General features: G+C 35.4%; 3 protein-coding genes across 3 annotated transcripts; all 3 read left to right on the top strand.

Annotated features, from left to right (window-relative positions):
* Positions 1-3,241: 3,241 nt before the first annotated feature.
* On the top strand, positions 3,242-10,533 carry LOC136246605 (NACHT, LRR and PYD domains-containing protein 3-like). Its single transcript, XM_066038132.1, has 4 exons — positions 3,242-3,479; positions 8,153-8,338; positions 8,383-10,401; positions 10,454-10,533. The coding sequence occupies exons 1-4, from the start codon at positions 3,242-3,244 to the stop codon at positions 10,531-10,533; spliced, it is 2,523 nt and encodes an 840-aa protein (XP_065894204.1).
* LOC136250121 (protein NLRC3-like) lies at positions 10,385-12,604 on the top strand. The gene has a single exon (XM_066042295.1). The coding sequence runs from the start codon at positions 10,557-10,559 to the stop codon at positions 12,576-12,578; it is 2,022 nt and encodes a 673-aa protein (XP_065898367.1). The 5' UTR covers positions 10,385-10,556; the 3' UTR covers positions 12,579-12,604.
* Positions 12,605-12,958: 354 nt separating this feature from the next.
* Positions 12,959-14,734, top strand: LOC136246614 (ribonuclease inhibitor-like). The gene has a single exon (XM_066038139.1). The coding sequence runs from the start codon at positions 12,959-12,961 to the stop codon at positions 14,732-14,734; it is 1,776 nt and encodes a 591-aa protein (XP_065894211.1).
* The last annotated feature ends 2,091 nt before the right edge of the window (positions 14,735-16,825 follow it).

Genomic DNA, 16,825 nt, shown 5'->3' on the forward strand with positions numbered 1-16,825 from the left:
TGTATAACTGAAAAGTATGCAAAATTAAACAGCAATTCATTTATGTGTATATAAGTGGAAAGGAAAATTATGGAATTTTGTGTAACTTCACACATTCCGTGAAATCCTTATCTATTGTAAACAGTAAACAAGTCTCTAATATCAAGCGCCTAAATCAACCAACAATAATATTATTCACCTCAGAAACTGGAACAAGTTTTGATGAACTCTTGTCTCCTTCGTGGATAACTCACTAATTGCGACTATGTGGGCATGGCACCGTTAAAAGTGTAAAACGTCTGATTCATCAAGAATTTCTATTGATTTCCATCTCCAGGAGGTGCTGTTTCACTATAACTTACTATCTATAATCGTTTTCATCTACTAGGGTGTAGAATATAACAGTTATAACACGATTACTCGGGATATGACTAAATATATGCACTCTCACTCGAGCGCTGCACGCTCTCGTGAATTGTGCATATATTTTAGTCATATCCCTCGTAAGCGTGTTATAACTATAAAATGTACCACCTTCACACCACACATCAAAGAAAAGCCATATTACATATTGCACTGGTTCAGGAAAGTTAATGAGATATACATACTGTAAACATTGCATAATATCTCGTTAAGGCACTGCATATATCGTTAACTCAAGATATTGCACAGTTAGGTGTGCATATATCACGTTAACTCATTCCAAGAAATCCTCACATTTCTTTGATGTCCTTTGCTATCTTTGTGCAATTATATAGTCACACGTCTTGAGATTGATTGTGGAATTAAGTTTCTTAGTCTTATTCACAAAGCATGCTGAGGAGTTCCTTGTACTGAAATGGAGCTGTTTTAATACAGGTGAGTTCTATAGTACTGTTTTGATAAGTTCTAGACACCTGTCTCAATGTTACATAATGCTCGCTAAGTAAATTGAGCCATTAGAGGTGAAGTGGTATTCATGCACGACCGTAATTTTATTCATGGCTACAATTTATTCATGATTATTATAGTAAATACCTGGAAGCACTTAAAACAGCATTAAACCATCATTATCAAGTGAGTTTCAATGTCCTGTGTCTCAGTTAATGTTATGTATCACATGCTAAATATATTAAGCCATTGGTGGTAAGTGATATTCATGTGTGACTGTAATTTTATTCATGGCTATAAAATTACTCATAATACCTGGCAATATATAAGTTATAGTTATATCCCATAATGACAATGATATCATCTGAGTATACGGGATATAACTATTTTATATCCCAGTGTGCGGGAGTGCACGGACGTTTAAGGATAGTAAATTAAGCTCCGGTTTGAGTTCCTGTCACTGTGTTCAAGATTTCGTCCGAATTGTGTGGAGATTCAACTTCATAGCTACAAGAGAGACCCTGTATACTGCCTACAAACTGTAGCGAAGGGCGGTGTTATGAAGCAGCAGTTCCAGCTACAATTAGCCTTTGTCAGAAGTTGGTATGGTGGTGTCACGTGGCGTGCAAGAGGAAAAAGACCAACAAGTGGCTACCATAGTCCAAGATAAAACAATGAAGCTAGAGGTTATTGAAAGAAGTTAGTTCTTCACCACAGTGACCTTGGGACTGATTGCTGGAGCGAAAATTGGCACAGACTGTTCTTTGACATTTGTTAAACTATCATATTGGTAAATTGTAGTGTTACTGTTTAAAGGATTAACAGTTTTCATGTAAGATTTAGCAGATTTAAGTGCTGTACTGGTGTTTTGTATCAATATTTCCTTATTTGGCTTTTTTTTTCCATTAGTAAACAATACCATTCGCGATTATTATGATGTCACAAACAAGACTGAGTGGCTCCACAACAGGGTGATAAGTTAGTTATCACTGGGTGATAACTAATATATCGTAAAGTAGCAGCGCCGCTCTGTGTAGCTGTTATTATAGTTATAACCAAGTGCAGCACTTTGACACTCCCATGCACTGGGATTTGAATAATCATTATCAAGTCGCATCTTGATGTCTTTTGTCTCCTTACTCACTGCATAAACCCACTATCAAACTTTCATATGCTCATGTTATTGCACGTAAGTTGGAACTCTTAGCACAGCAATGCCTTGTCGTTATTCTTACATTATTTCCATTGCCCACTATTGAAATTCACATATCCAAACATAAATATACTCGTTAAACATGCCAGCAGTTTCCCACACGTGTAGGTGATCAACCCACATGGCACATATTAGTTATACCTCAGACACTTGTACTTCGCCTGATATATGCACACTCGTACTCAGGCCTACGGCCCTCGTGCTCATGTTTTTATATCAGGCAAAGCACTCATACCCATGGTATAACTATTACATATATTATATATACCACTTTAGCGTGGGAATTCAAAGGTGCCGCTCAGGGTTTAACTTGCATATTGCCCAGGAAATATTATGGGGATGCAGTTTGCTCATGGTTTTGATTCCCAACCAGTTCAAAGATACGAAACGCTTTGACTCGTTTTATTGAGTAACAAGTAACACAGAGCATTTTATTGTGGGTTTAAGTTTACGCATTAGGCAAGGCTCAGTGTAGTTGTTAAGTTTTGATTATTTGACAGTAACTAAACTATATTCTTAGACTAATAATCAATCGCTTGGGTAATGCGTTGATGCGTATTTCTACCCACTGCGTGGGATGTGTGTCAGCCATTGAGTGAACCACGAAACAAAAAGAATAATTATGACAAATAGGTGAGTAGCTTTTAGCCCTAAGTACTTAACTTAATGTATTACAGTAACTTACTGCCACGATAGCGAAGGTTTATATAGTATTTAAAAACCACAGATCCTTTACACCCCAAAAACCAATCCTACATTCGAAAGTTCCTGGCATTGTTGAAACATAGTGACGTAGGAATAACGTTCTGAGAGCTATTTTCCTGTGCTATTGAAATCTCAATCGATCATCAGATGCTACTGTATAAAACAAATAGGGTGAGTACTCTGTAATTCTTTCACCTATCAGGTGAGTGTGCCCTGAGCAATATACATCACTTATACCATGACTGAATCAGGATTTTGCTGATATATATACACCAGGCCTGTGGCCCTCGGAGTTCGGGTGTACGTATATATCAGCGAAATCCCCCCTTGTAGCCATGGTATAACTATTACATATATGTATTGTATGTGTGTATACTCTATTTCTAGTACTGTATACATATTATTTCATTTGTTTCTCAGTTCTCAACAGTACACCACTGCTAAAAGACTTGTTTAGAATTATAACACCTGACTATGCTGCTCACTGGAAAGTCATTGGAGCTTTTACTAGGATTACCAACAACATGTCTTGATGAAACAGAGACTGCAAATCCAACAAATCTGCAGTGGTGTTGTAATGAGATGCTAAAAATTTGGTTGGCTAGGAATGCTAGTGCCACGTGGAAAGATATTCTTACAGCAATTGATTCTCCTACCATAACACAGGGTGTTCCTTCATTAGTAGCTGTACAACAAAGTGGTCCTTTAAATGGTGTGTGTACTGTATGTTTTTGTCTATTGTTTATAAGGTGCAACTGATAAAGTTATTTTAAAATGCTTAAACAGTACAAATAAGGCATTTTTACTGGCCGAAGCATCTGTTTACGTACACGTACCACCTACATAATATTTAGGTGTGTTTGTGGTTTATAGTGATTTTGCAAAGTGTGTGAAAATAAGAAGAAAAGACAACAAAACTCAAAATTTTGGTTGCTCGTAGTTTTCTTATCAGCATGTAACAACTAAGGTAGATAAAGCTAGTCTGGCTAGTAATCTGATCTTACATTACATGTATGTAATTCAGTTTTAGATGCAAGAAGGTGAGAATCCAAACCAAAGCAGTACAATGCTCCCTTGATTATCTGAACCTCTATTATCTGAACACTTGGTTATCTGAACAGAAGAAGGAGTGACTGCTCCATTAGAGTATTTTGTCTAAAATGTATGTTCTATTGGAGCATTTGGACAAGGCTGTGTATATAAATGAATGGGCTTTGATTATCCAAACTTTTTGATTATCTGAACATGTCTTTTGTTCCCAAGGGAGTTGGATAATCAAGGGAGCACTGTAATTAGGTGACTGCTCTCTGGTGGTTGTTCTACTTGACCTGTACTTTGTAATTTTTAGCCAGGAGCTGATCACGACACTTAAAGTCTACATCCATCATACAGTGTATTATTACATTGCAATATGTACTGCTAAAATATGGCATTTTATTATTAAGTACAGTAGTACTTAATAAGTAGGGATCAATAAGAAATCATGACTTTGTAAATTTCTGCACTATCAGTCTTGCAATACAAAAAGAAAAACACCTGGAATGCATTAAGTACAACTGTATTGATGCTGTACCTTGGTTAAACGCAGTGAAAAGTCAACTGTTTTGATGTAGTGAATTTTAAAATTTTTGAAATTCACCTGCATTTAATCTGCCTGCCTGCTTGCTTACCATAAGATCTGGTAGCGCTAGGTGTACGGCTCCAGAAATTTCAGACAGCCAAGGTAATGATGGCAGATTCACAAATCTGTTGTTTCAATTACGTTTTGTCCACTGCACCATGCTGTTCACATTCATCATTCATTGGCCTTCCTTCTTCCCCAAAAGATAATTGATAGTTGAGGCACACGTTACTACCTTAACACGTGATTATTGCAAGTGATTTTAATGAAGTATCAAATGTGTGCCCTTGTAAGACAAGTATGGGGCATAGTAGTCAAGGAATGGCTATCTCTTGTTGCTTTATGGTCTTACTAGTTTAGTTTTTGGTCAGGTAATCATGCCTTTGAATGAAACGAAGGGAAAAGCTACCGCTAAAAGCACTATGCAGAAAACAAAGAGAAGATTGCTGAGAAAAAGAAGGAAAAACAAGGCACTGTACGGCCACTACGGCAGTGGTCATAGCAGATTTTGTTGATTAATAATATAAAAAGTACAGATCGATATACTCTAGTAGAACTGACAAGCAAAAAATACTCTAATAGAACAGTCATCAAATAAACCGCTGATTTCTGTCTGAAAACACTCTGAGATGAGAGTAGCTATTTGAATTTTGTCCCAGATGGGGGCAATCCAGATCCTTAAAAACCATGCTTAGTTTTGTATACAGCTTTAGTAGCAGCTACCCTATTTAGTGGAAACCTGTCTCTAGCCATTACTATTCCTGACCTGCAAATTGCAGCTTACACCAGCCCCGCAAAATGTCAAGAAGAGTTAGGAGGCCATGAACTCTATACTAGTGTTAAAATTCAGTGAAAGGATGTGATTGTGTACAATATAACTAGCTAGCTAGTTAACAAACTAGTTATTTTAAAAAATATTAAATTTTAAAAGAAAGTAGGGATTGATACAATACACATGCTATGAAAAGTAAAGAAACAAGCTTACAGCTGAAATGAGAATGATCCACGCAACAAAGAGTAAGGAAACAAGTCAAACAAGATTAGATGACTACTTGCTAAAATACAGTTGTAAGACGTATTTTAATCCCTACTTTTGGCTAATTTGATATAACTAGTCTCATTTCAAGATGTTAGCCAAATGTAGGCATTAAAGTGCATCTCATTTTAGCAAGTAGTCATCTAACCTTGTTTCCTTACTTTTTGTTGCTTGGATCATTCTCATTTTAGCTGTAAGCTTGTTTCCTTACTATATAGCATGTGTTGTATCGATTCCTACTTTCTTTTAATTTTTTTTAAAATAACTAGTTTATTAAGGCTTTACAGCACAAGTAGTGAAGGTCTGTAGAACACCTGGTCCTACAGCCTGTTTAAAGTTGTCATATAAACTATGTTCTATCATACAGTAGGGTAGCACTGAAGATTAGGAATCATGAAGGTTTGCACTTTCTTTAGTTTCTTGCAAACAAAATGTTAACCTGAAACCAACCTTACGATACCTTAATGGTTCCTTGGTAGTTTTTGTTAGGTAGAATCAAGCCCAAAAGTGTCTTTAGAGCAGCCAAAAATGCTTTCAATAAATTACTGCTGAATTTTGAAAAAAAAAATTAACAAAATTTTCTACTGACTAACTAAGCCAAGGGTAACTCAATAATGGCTAAGGCTACGGACTTGATATTTTCACTGGTATACATTGTCATATCGCTTCAGCTGGACAGGTTCCTTTTGGCATACCACAGTACATAAATGTATTCATCATGAACTTCCTTTTGTCCTCCTTTGTTTCCCAGCTGACAATGTATAACAATAGCTAGCACATGATGGCTTTCCTACATTTGTAACAGAAATTTTCCGTATTTTCTGTAGTGACTTAATTGATTGTAGAGGCACTTTTCGTAATCTTCTTTGTTTATAACACTGTGTAATGGGCTAAACATAGCTGAAGATGAAGGGTAATGGCTACTTCACTTTTTCAGTAATTGAGCATGCATTCAGACAAAAAAATTAAGCATGATGCCATTTTTCTTGTGATGCAGTATGCACTGGTTCACCATTCATAATTATGTAAACAAACAAGTAGAAGGAAAAATTAGGAATTTGATTAGGGATATAGCCATATAGCCATACTGAAACAAACTGGATCGGAGTAGTGCATAATGTCCAGATACTGTAAAACAATAAGAAATGGATATCCCTACTGTGCTACAGAGACTCTACAATCAAAATGCACAGTAGGGATATTCATGATCACTTCTTATTGTTTTACAGTATCTAAATATTATGTACTACTCTAATCCAGCTTGTTTCAGTACTTTCTATTGCAGCGGTACTGCATTGTTCCTACTCTAGTTTAAAATTCCTGTTTTTTTTCTTATACTTGTTGGTGAACTTTTTATTATATGTAAATAGCTACAGTTCTCATATTCATGAGTGAGATCATGATATGCAGTACTCATGAATCTAATGCCATATATATATCCGCATTAAAGCCAAGCTCAAATAAACGCCTGGGCTCAAATACACGCCAGGTACTTCATCCAAAGCTATAGAATACACGCCTGGGTCCATATAGATGTCGGGGTGCCAAAAACTAGACTATAATTCTAATAAACGCCGGAGTCGTGTGCTATACAAGACTGAATATACTGGATAAACATTCATATTTCATTTTTGCAAAGTGACGATTCCAAACTGTAAGTCAATTATATAAGCACTTTCAGCACCACTTTGTTCACAATCGCCCTTCGCCTCATGTGCTCTAAGAAATAAATGCCTGGGCCTGAATAGTCGCTGGGCTCATTTACACGCCAGGTCTAAAATCACTTATAGGAAATAAATGCCTGGGCTTTTATACGGATTTATATGGTAATTATATTCATAAAAGCACAATGGCTCACTACATACATTCCAGCTGCACATATATTACTGATATGCACCAAAAGCACAGGCGCCTTGCATAGTCGCCAGACTAATTTACTTACACGCAGCTATGCCAGACTAACTCACAACAATTGTCTACTTTCATACATATGGTCTGTGCATACCATTCCTGGTGGCAGGTGACATCTCGTCTACAATGGAGAACAGCTCACTGAACTACCCACACATGTATTTCAATATGTTGGTGCAATAACATTGTGAAATGTGCATGCCTGGAGATTGAAGCCACACTGTGCTATGGCTACTCAGTATATGGAAGGATAAAAGTAAGACGATAGCGCATGTATTGTATGGTTACCAATATGCCAAAGGTTTCTTCTTAAGTGCATGAATTCGAAACATTACTGTGAAAGAAGTAGGGCCGTAGCTATAGCCACTTTTCTGCTACGCTTGCCTGAACGTATCAGGCAGGCAGTCAGTAGAAAATTCTATTAAATATTATTTTTAAAATAACAACTTGACGAAAGTGTTTTGAGTCGATTTGAATGTACTTTTGAGCTAGATTTTACCCAACCAATACTGTCATGTCATCATGAAGGAAAATTGAGGCAGGGTTTTGGGTGATATTTTATTACGGGCCATGCCCACACCTTTGTCGTCCCTACTATACAGTACTATTGTACTGTATGATAACACATGTACCCATTTTGATCAAACTGTAAATTTCAAGTAGGAAAATTTTCATGGATAGATAGCTGCCAATACACGAAAATTACAAAAATTATTCCCTTCGAGAAAAAACTGGTATATGTGTTCAGTATTTTCTTAATCAATTAATACATAATATGATGTATATACTTTATATTAAATTACTGTTTCCTTTACAGCTCTTCAGATAATCTCACAATTATCTGATTATGTCAAAACAAACTACATAAAGGGTAGATACTATTCCCAAGAAGGAATATGGCAGCTCTTGCATCCAAAACATTTTGACAATGCACTATTGATACACCATTTGGAAGGATGTGGTGAAAAAGAAATTTCTAATGTAGTTGCCTTGATGAGAGAAGGTCTGGCAGATTGTACCAATCAGTTACCACACCTGATAACGTAGAAACTGAATCTGACAGTTCAATAAGATCACATAATATTGCTGATGCATTTAAACCATTTGATAAACATGATGGTACAACAGTCACACCAGAGGTAATAATTATCAGTGGTGCCCCAGGAATGGGGAAAACAACACTTTGTAAAGAAATGGCTTATCAATGGGCAAAGGGTCAATTTCTTGATAACAATTGTTTGGTGTTTTATGTATATTTGCGAGACCCTGAAACACAAAAAATCTGTGATTTACAAAGTTTTATCCACTACTTTTATAATTTTGATAAGGCTGCTGAAGAGTTCTCTAAACAGTGTGCTGATGTTCTCACTGAAAGAGATAACAAAGATGTCACCATGTTATTGGTAGGGTATGATGAACACTTTGATGTCTCTGGTGATCTATTCCTTACCCATATGTTAAATCGGAAAGTATCTTGTTTTGCACAAAGTAAATTGGTTATCACATGTGGGCCTATTGCAACTAATAAACTACAACATGTTGCAGACGTTAAGGTAGATTTGTTGGGGCTTATTGATAAAAGCAAGAAAGTTTTCATCCAGAAGGAGCTACAAGGTTCTCCTAATAAAATAGAAAAGCTGTCTTTGTTTTTAGATGAAAACAGTGCAATCAACAGTGTTTGTAGTGTTCCTATGATAATGTCCATTCTAGTGTATACCTTCAAGGAAGTTGATGAGTTACCTGCTGATCAAGCTGAGTTGTATGAATATTTTATTGCTCTTATAATATCTCAATATTTAGAAAAACTTAAAAATAATCTTGATTTTAAAGTGCTGCAATTGCAGCACTTACCAGAATGTTATCAGCAATATGTCGTAGAATTATCAAAGGTAGCTTTCACTTTGAAACAGGATAATAAAATAGTTTGTACTGAAGAAGATCTAAAGACAGTTTGCCCTACTGCAGTATCTACCAACGATAAATTTCAAGAACTTGGTTTACTGAAATCTGCATTATATTTTAGCATGAAGAGAATTGAAAATTGTAATTCTTACAAATTTCTTCATACAGCAATTCAGGAGGTCTTAGCAACTTATTACATTAATTCGTTAACTCCTAGTGTTCAGTTTGATTTGTTGAAGAAAACATTTTTTGTTACGAAATTTGCAGACACTGGGCTAATGTTGGTAAAAAAATTAGATAAAAGCATGATGTATAATTTTTTTGAATATTTGGTCCATGGTACACCATGTGAGGAGCTAAAAGTTAAGGCAGTTCCAAAGATTGCTGACCTTGATCCACTTCAGGCATTTACTCAATTAGCAAAGATTTGTACTACAGAGTCTTCTTTGTCTCACACTAAACTTTTGTGTTACAAAAATAGTGAATTTGAATTATCCAAAAAAGATACTTTGTCGATGTCTCTTGAAAAAATTTTGTTGAGCACTCTTGTCCCAAGCAAAGTCGATTGGAATAAAGTGTATCTGTCATTGTGCTGTGCTAAAAATATTGATGATAGTCGCTCTTTGGAGACATTTGTGATTGACAAAAGTAAACAAGAGGGTATGTATGCTAAAATAGCATCACACTTGAATGATAATACTCTACTATCTGTAGTAATCATTAATGTTGTCTCGATGGTTGCATACAGGGCTACTAAACAGCAAATCATTGATGGTATTAATATGAATGACTCAATCTCTAGCATAACTACGAGACAATGTGCTATAGATGATGAAACTGCTAAGAAAATGTCACTGTGTTTTAGTAAAAGCCACATGACAATAGCAGCATTTATTGGATGTACTTTTAATAATGTTGGGCACAAAATAATATTTGATGGTTTAAGCTCAGTCAGGACTTTACAAATTCTCATGGTTGATAACACAAATATTGATGAGACGACAGCTGTTGCATTGTCATCAGTGATTGCGAATAACACAAAATTATTCTTATTAGAACTCTTTAGTTGTAACCTGCAGAAAGAAGCTGGAATAATAGCCACAGCTTTAAAGAATATTTCATCGATTACTACACTGACACTTTCAGATAACAAAATTCCAGCAAGTGTAGCTGATGATTTGGCAGTTACTATTTATGTTAATTGTAATTTACAAAGACTTCGCTTGGCTGATAACAATTTACAACATCGAGGAGCTGTTGTTGCCTCAGCTTTGTGTCAAATTAATTCTTTGGTAGAATTGAATTTAAGTAATAACAAGATGACAGAAAAGGTAGCTGATGAATTATCACTTGCCATTGAAAGCAACAAGTCACTGCAAGTGCTACATATTGGAGGTAATGATTTGAAAAGTGATGGCATAATAAAAATTGCTACATCCATAAGTTGCTTATCTACACTACGAACACTTGAGCTTAACGATAATCAAATTACAGAAGAAGCAGCCGATGCTATTGCAACTGCAATATGTAGTAATCTTCAATTAAAACTATTGAATCTTAATAATAATAAACTCAAAAATGGAGTTGATAAAATAGCACATGCATTACATTTCAACAATATTCCACTTGAAACATTAGGCCTTAGTGGCAATCAAATACCAGAGGAAGCAGCTGATGCTTTAGCAGCTGCCATTAGAAACAGTCATTTGCTAGAAGTCTTAAATTTGTCTAAAAATAATCTTTATACTGGTGGAATGGTAACAATTGCTCAATCACTGGCTAACCTGTCTTCATTGAAATTTCTTAGTGCCGCTAGTAATAAAATAACCTGTGAAGCTGCAGATGCATTAGCATCTGTAGTACTTTCTAATAGCAAGCTAGAAACATTGTATCTCAATGAAAACTTTCTTGGAAGTGGTGTCAAACTGATAGCAAATGCTTTAAAGCACATTTCAGGTCTTAAGAAGGTAAACTTTAATAATAACATGATACCAGAATGTGTTGCTGAAGATTTAGCAGGAGCTTTCTTAAACAACAAGTCATTACAAATTGTTGGAGTAGCTGAAAATAGTTTGAAAACTAAAGGAATTGTAACAATTTCACAAGCACTCAGCAATTTATCAGAGTTACAAACATATAGTATCTTTGAAAATTATTGTACTGAGGAAGCAAGTGATGCTATTTCATCGGTGATTTTAAATAACACCAATTTACAATCTGTCCATGTTAGTGGAAACAATCTTCAAGCAGGTATGATAAAAATTGGAAATGCTATAAATGTTTTATCAATTGAAGAATTAAATTTTAAATTTAGTAATATTTCTGAGAAAGTTGTTTCAACTTTAACAGTTGCTGTATCAAATCAACATAATTTAAAAACTTTAGTTTTAGAAGGGAACAACTTAGGTGCAAAGGGAATTATACCGATTGCAAAGTCATTGTGCAGCATAAGCACATTGAAACTACTCAACCTTGATGATACATCCATCACCGAAGAAGCTGCTGATTCCATTGGTCTTGCAGTAGGAAGTAATTTTGGATTAGAACAACTATACCTTGGCAACAATAAGCTTCGTACTGGAGCAATTAAAGTAGCAACAGCTTTGGCAAGCATTTCAACTCTGAAGATATTAGATTTAAATGACAATGAAATTTCAACAGTGGTGGCTTCTAAAATTGCATTAGCTATTCAGAGTAATACCTCCCTCAAAGATCTGAGATTAAGGAATAACAAACTAAGTACAAGTGGGATAATAACAATTGCACAATCACTAAGTAACATATCAACATTGAAATCACTGAATATTCGAAACAATCAGGTGACCAAAGAAGCTGCAGGTACTTTATCATCACTAATAATAAATAACACTGGCATGGAACAGCTATGGCTTGGTAATAACAGTTTTCAAACTGGAATTTTAAAGATTTTAAAAGCACTTGAAACAGTTCCAAAGTTAAAAACATTAGACTTCGATAATAATAACATATCAAGCAAAGTATTTGAAGAAATGCTAACTTTTGTTGGCACTATTAATTTAGGAGGTTTACATTTGGAAGGCAATGATTTACGTGTCTGTGGAAGTGAAACTCTAGAGGCTTTATGCCAGAACACCAGCTTTAGAACAATAGATTTAAATAATGCTAACATGAAACCAGAAATGGCTGATACATTAGCAGATGTGATATCTAACAATACTTCACTTCAGAATCTGTGGTTAAGAAGCAACAACTTAAAATCTGATAAAGTAATAAAAATTGCTAAATCACTGAGTAAACTAACTACACTGAATGGGATTAACTTACAAAATAATCAGATCACAGAAGAAGCAGCAGATGCATAGTATCTCTGATAACAAAAAATGACAATCTGGTCGAGTTATATCTTGAAGATAATAGTCTTGGAGCAGGTGTATTAGCAATAGTGACATCTCTGCAGAATGTTTCAACATTAAAGAAACTGTATCTTTATAATAACTGCATACCAGAAAAGGTGTGTGCAAAAATAGCTCACTTCATTGCCCATAGTCATTTGATAAAGCTGGACTTGGCATACAACTGTTTCAAAATTTCTGGGAAGTTCATAGTACAGGCACTCAGAAAAATAAACACTCTCACATATCTTAATTTGAGCAACTGTTATATGACTGATGAAGTTTCCACTGATTTAGCATCTGCAATTCTGTGCAATTCCTCGCTAAAATTTTTGTATTTATCTAAGAACATGTTAAAAACAAGTGGAGTAGTATCTGTATGTCAGTCATTGCATTCTTTATCTTCACTGAAAGAATTTGGCATTCAAAGTACTGAAGCTACGGAAACAGCAGCTGAGGCTATAGCATCAGTAATATCAAGTAACAACAATATTACAAATCTGTACCTTGCTGGTAACAAGCTGCAAGATAAAGCGGTTACCATAATGAAAGCCCTTCGAGCTGTTTCGTCAGTTGTATTTTTACACTTAAATCATATGGAAATGACTGAAACAGTAACAACTGATTTAGTAATGGCAATTAATAACAATCCTCTTCTTGAAAAACTGTACATTGCTTGCAACTTATTATCAAGTGGTTTAATTGAAATAGTAAAAGCTTGCAAGAAAAGTCTTATAAATTTACCTGCCCTAGATTTACAATATAATCCCATGGATCCTTCTCTATTAGTTGAACTGGCATCTGTAACTGGTACCATTAATACTCTGGAAGCACTATCTATAGGTGGTTTAGCTGTCAGCTTGGATGAAACAATCTTCAATAATTTTTCATTAAATGTATGTCTAGTATGTAATAGTAAATGTGACATACATTTAATTGAGAAATACATGATTATAGAAATATTGAACTATGAATTACAAAGACAAACAATATGTGAGGTCGTGAAAATCAACTATGATTTAAATTATTTGTCACTCACTTGTGCTGATCCAATGATTAGAGATTATCCGCAGTTAACAGCCAAATCTAAATGTTTTAATATGAGCTTGCAGAACGCAAAACAAAAACTGTTGCAAGTTGATGCTGCCAGTGTTATTTATTTACTTCCTATCATCTCAAAGCTAAAGGTTCTTAATTTGGAACAAAGCAATGTTGATGAAATCGCTGCATTTGAATTAGCAGGTATATTGGGATGCAATGATGTTCTTGAGAAATTATGGCTTGGTAGTAACCAACTAGGTACTGCTGGGGCCATGTTTATTTTAAACTCCTTGGGGTCCATTGTAACATTGAAAACACTTGATTTGAGTTTTAATGACATTGGTTCTCAGTCAGCTGAAGGTATAGCAGCTGTGATACATAACAACCCATTACTAGAACAGCTTTGGTTGGATGGTAATAAATTAATGGACGTTGGGGTCACACATATTTGCCATGCGTTAAAATGCATTACCAAGTTAAGAATTTTAAGTTTGTATAGTAATGGAATCACAGATGACACAGCAGACGAACTGAGTAATGTAATTTTTGCTAATAATCTTTTGCAGGATTTGTCACTCGGTATCAATAAGTTACAGTCTGGAGGTATTTGTAAAATTGCTCATGCTTTAAACAAATTATGTAAACTGAGAAAGCTTGATTTGTTTCACACTTCAGTTACAAAACTGGCTGCACAGGGATTGGCTGTTATGATATCTAACAGTTACTCACTTCAAGAACTATATCTAAGTGACAATATGTTGGAAACTGAAGGAGCAATAAAGATCTTTGAATCATTAAAACACAAATCCAAACTACAGGTGTTAACACTTAGTAATAATGACATTACTGATGAAACAATTGATGAATTGTGTTTAGTATTAGCACAAAATCCTAGACTACAAGTTCTGTTACTTGGTGGAAACAAGTTACAAACAGATGGAGTAGTAAGAATTGCACAAGTTGTTAAACGTGAGAACACAATAATGCGTTTGTTGGTTCTGTGTGAAAATAATGTCAGTGAGCAAGGAAAGGAAGAAGTTGAAAAGATTTGCTCTGATAATACACTTATTCACATTTACATATAGCAGCAGACTGATGTACAGTATTTGTTTGTTTACTGTATACAGTAGTTGCATGCATTTTGCACATCGAGTTTAAATGGTCTTGTTTTCAGTGAAAATTCATTATAGTTTGTTATCTACACATTCAATTATGCTCATATAAATTGATAGTTATGTATGCACGTGTGAGAATAATTTGTCATTACTATTTTACTCTGTGCTGATAACATTATGTATAGTGGTAATAATTGTATTGTCAATATTGATTGACAATTAGCTTTATCCGAAATTACGTCACAGACATAAAAATGGCCGCTATAGTGTGGGGATGTTTGTAAAATTTGTATGGGCGACTATGGGAAGAAAATTTTTGAACGGCAATATCTCAGTCAAGAAGGAAGATAGCGAACTCTAACTAGCAGGTATGGCTATAAGATATTATAATGAGTACGTAAAATCGAGTTTTGGTTGATTTCAAAATAACGCTAAATTCCTATTCTTTCAGCTAATTTATCACCATACCTGCTGGTTAGAGCTCGATGTCTTCCGTCTTGGCTGAGATATTTCCGTTCAAATTTTTCTCCCCATAGTCGCCCATACAAATTTTACGAACGTCCCCACACTACAGCGGCCGTTTATATGTCTGTGGCGTAATTTCGGATAAGGCTTATTGTACCACCGTTGAAACCGGGTCACATTTTCTCTGGGTCTGACCCGCGGTTTATAAATTATCCGGGCCGGATTGGATCACGTGAGAAACAAATTGTTCGTTTGATGACGTGGAAACTGATAAACGCTAGTCGCGTAGCTCTTTCGTGAGCCACGCCCACTTATCGCGTTACAAAAATACGCTCAGCCACGCCCATTTATTAGTAAGTGCTGTCTGTAGCACGAAACTGTGTCCGTTGCTGTCTGCAAGCTTACGTGGAGCCACGCCCACTAACCGATTATTGTACGAGTTGTACACTGTGAAAAAAGAGGGATATAAGATGGTATTTCCAGTGGCTTATTGAATACAAAAAAGCTTGATATAACCTGTATTATAATAACAGTCTCATGTAAAGCTTTAGTTAATGTGTTAAACATACTGAAACCATATATGTGATGGTATACTGTGGGCATTATATTCGATATAAGCTGTTTCAGGTAATGTGGTAAATAGAGTAAATTATCTATTCTCGGACACCATGTATACTCGGACACTCGTTCTCGTACACTGCTGGACGGAATCCCACGAAAATTGGTGTGGACATACGTTGCATATAGCCTAACTATACCTCCAAGTTTGAGCCGAAACGCTTGTTTGATTGTTGTGTTAGACCACATCAAAGTTGTTTCTCGAAATCATATATTCTCGGACAAAATTCAAGTATTGTCGGACACCGGTCAGTAATCCTACATCAAATATTTTAAAGACTTACCACCAACACCATCTGTTAGGGCTGTTCATTAGCTATCAGCAGAGCCATAGTTTATTTCTTTCTATCTCATTTGCAGGAAGCTGTGATCGGAAATGTGCGAGTGTGTTACCACCTCTATTCTCGGACACGAACTATCAGCTGGTTCTCGTACATGGTTATACCAAATCGTACAAAAATTATTGTGGAAATAGTTTACACATAGCCTATCTAAACCTCCAAGTTTGAGCTAAAAAGCTTTTATGGTTGGCTAACTAGAGCGAATTAAAGTTTCCACGAGAAAATTAGTATTCTCATTTTTCTCGTATAATAGCCAATGCTTCTTACACCAAATGATTTATCCACTTCCTACCACCACCATCTGATAGAGCTGTTCGTTGGTTATGAGCAGAGCCATAGTTTATTTCTTTCCATCATCGTTATGGATAGTTATGATCGGAAATATGCGAGTATGTAATTACCTCTATTCTCCGACACATTGTTTCTGTGCTGTCTGATTGAATCTTGACTCCAGCTATTTCTGGTGATTTTTTTTACTTTTCATTGACTTGAACTACTTTAAATAGCATGTGATTCCAGTGAACTACCTTTTTGTACCACCAGAAATAGCTGGAGTCAAGATTCAATCAGACAGCACAAAATAACGTGTCCGAGAATAGAGGTAATTACATACTCGCATATTTCCGATCATAACTAT

The sequence above is a fragment of the Dysidea avara genome, chromosome 1 (assembly GCF_963678975.1).
Source record: "Dysidea avara chromosome 1, odDysAvar1.4, whole genome shotgun sequence".
Taxonomy (NCBI): Eukaryota; Metazoa; Porifera; class Demospongiae; order Dictyoceratida; family Dysideidae; genus Dysidea; species Dysidea avara.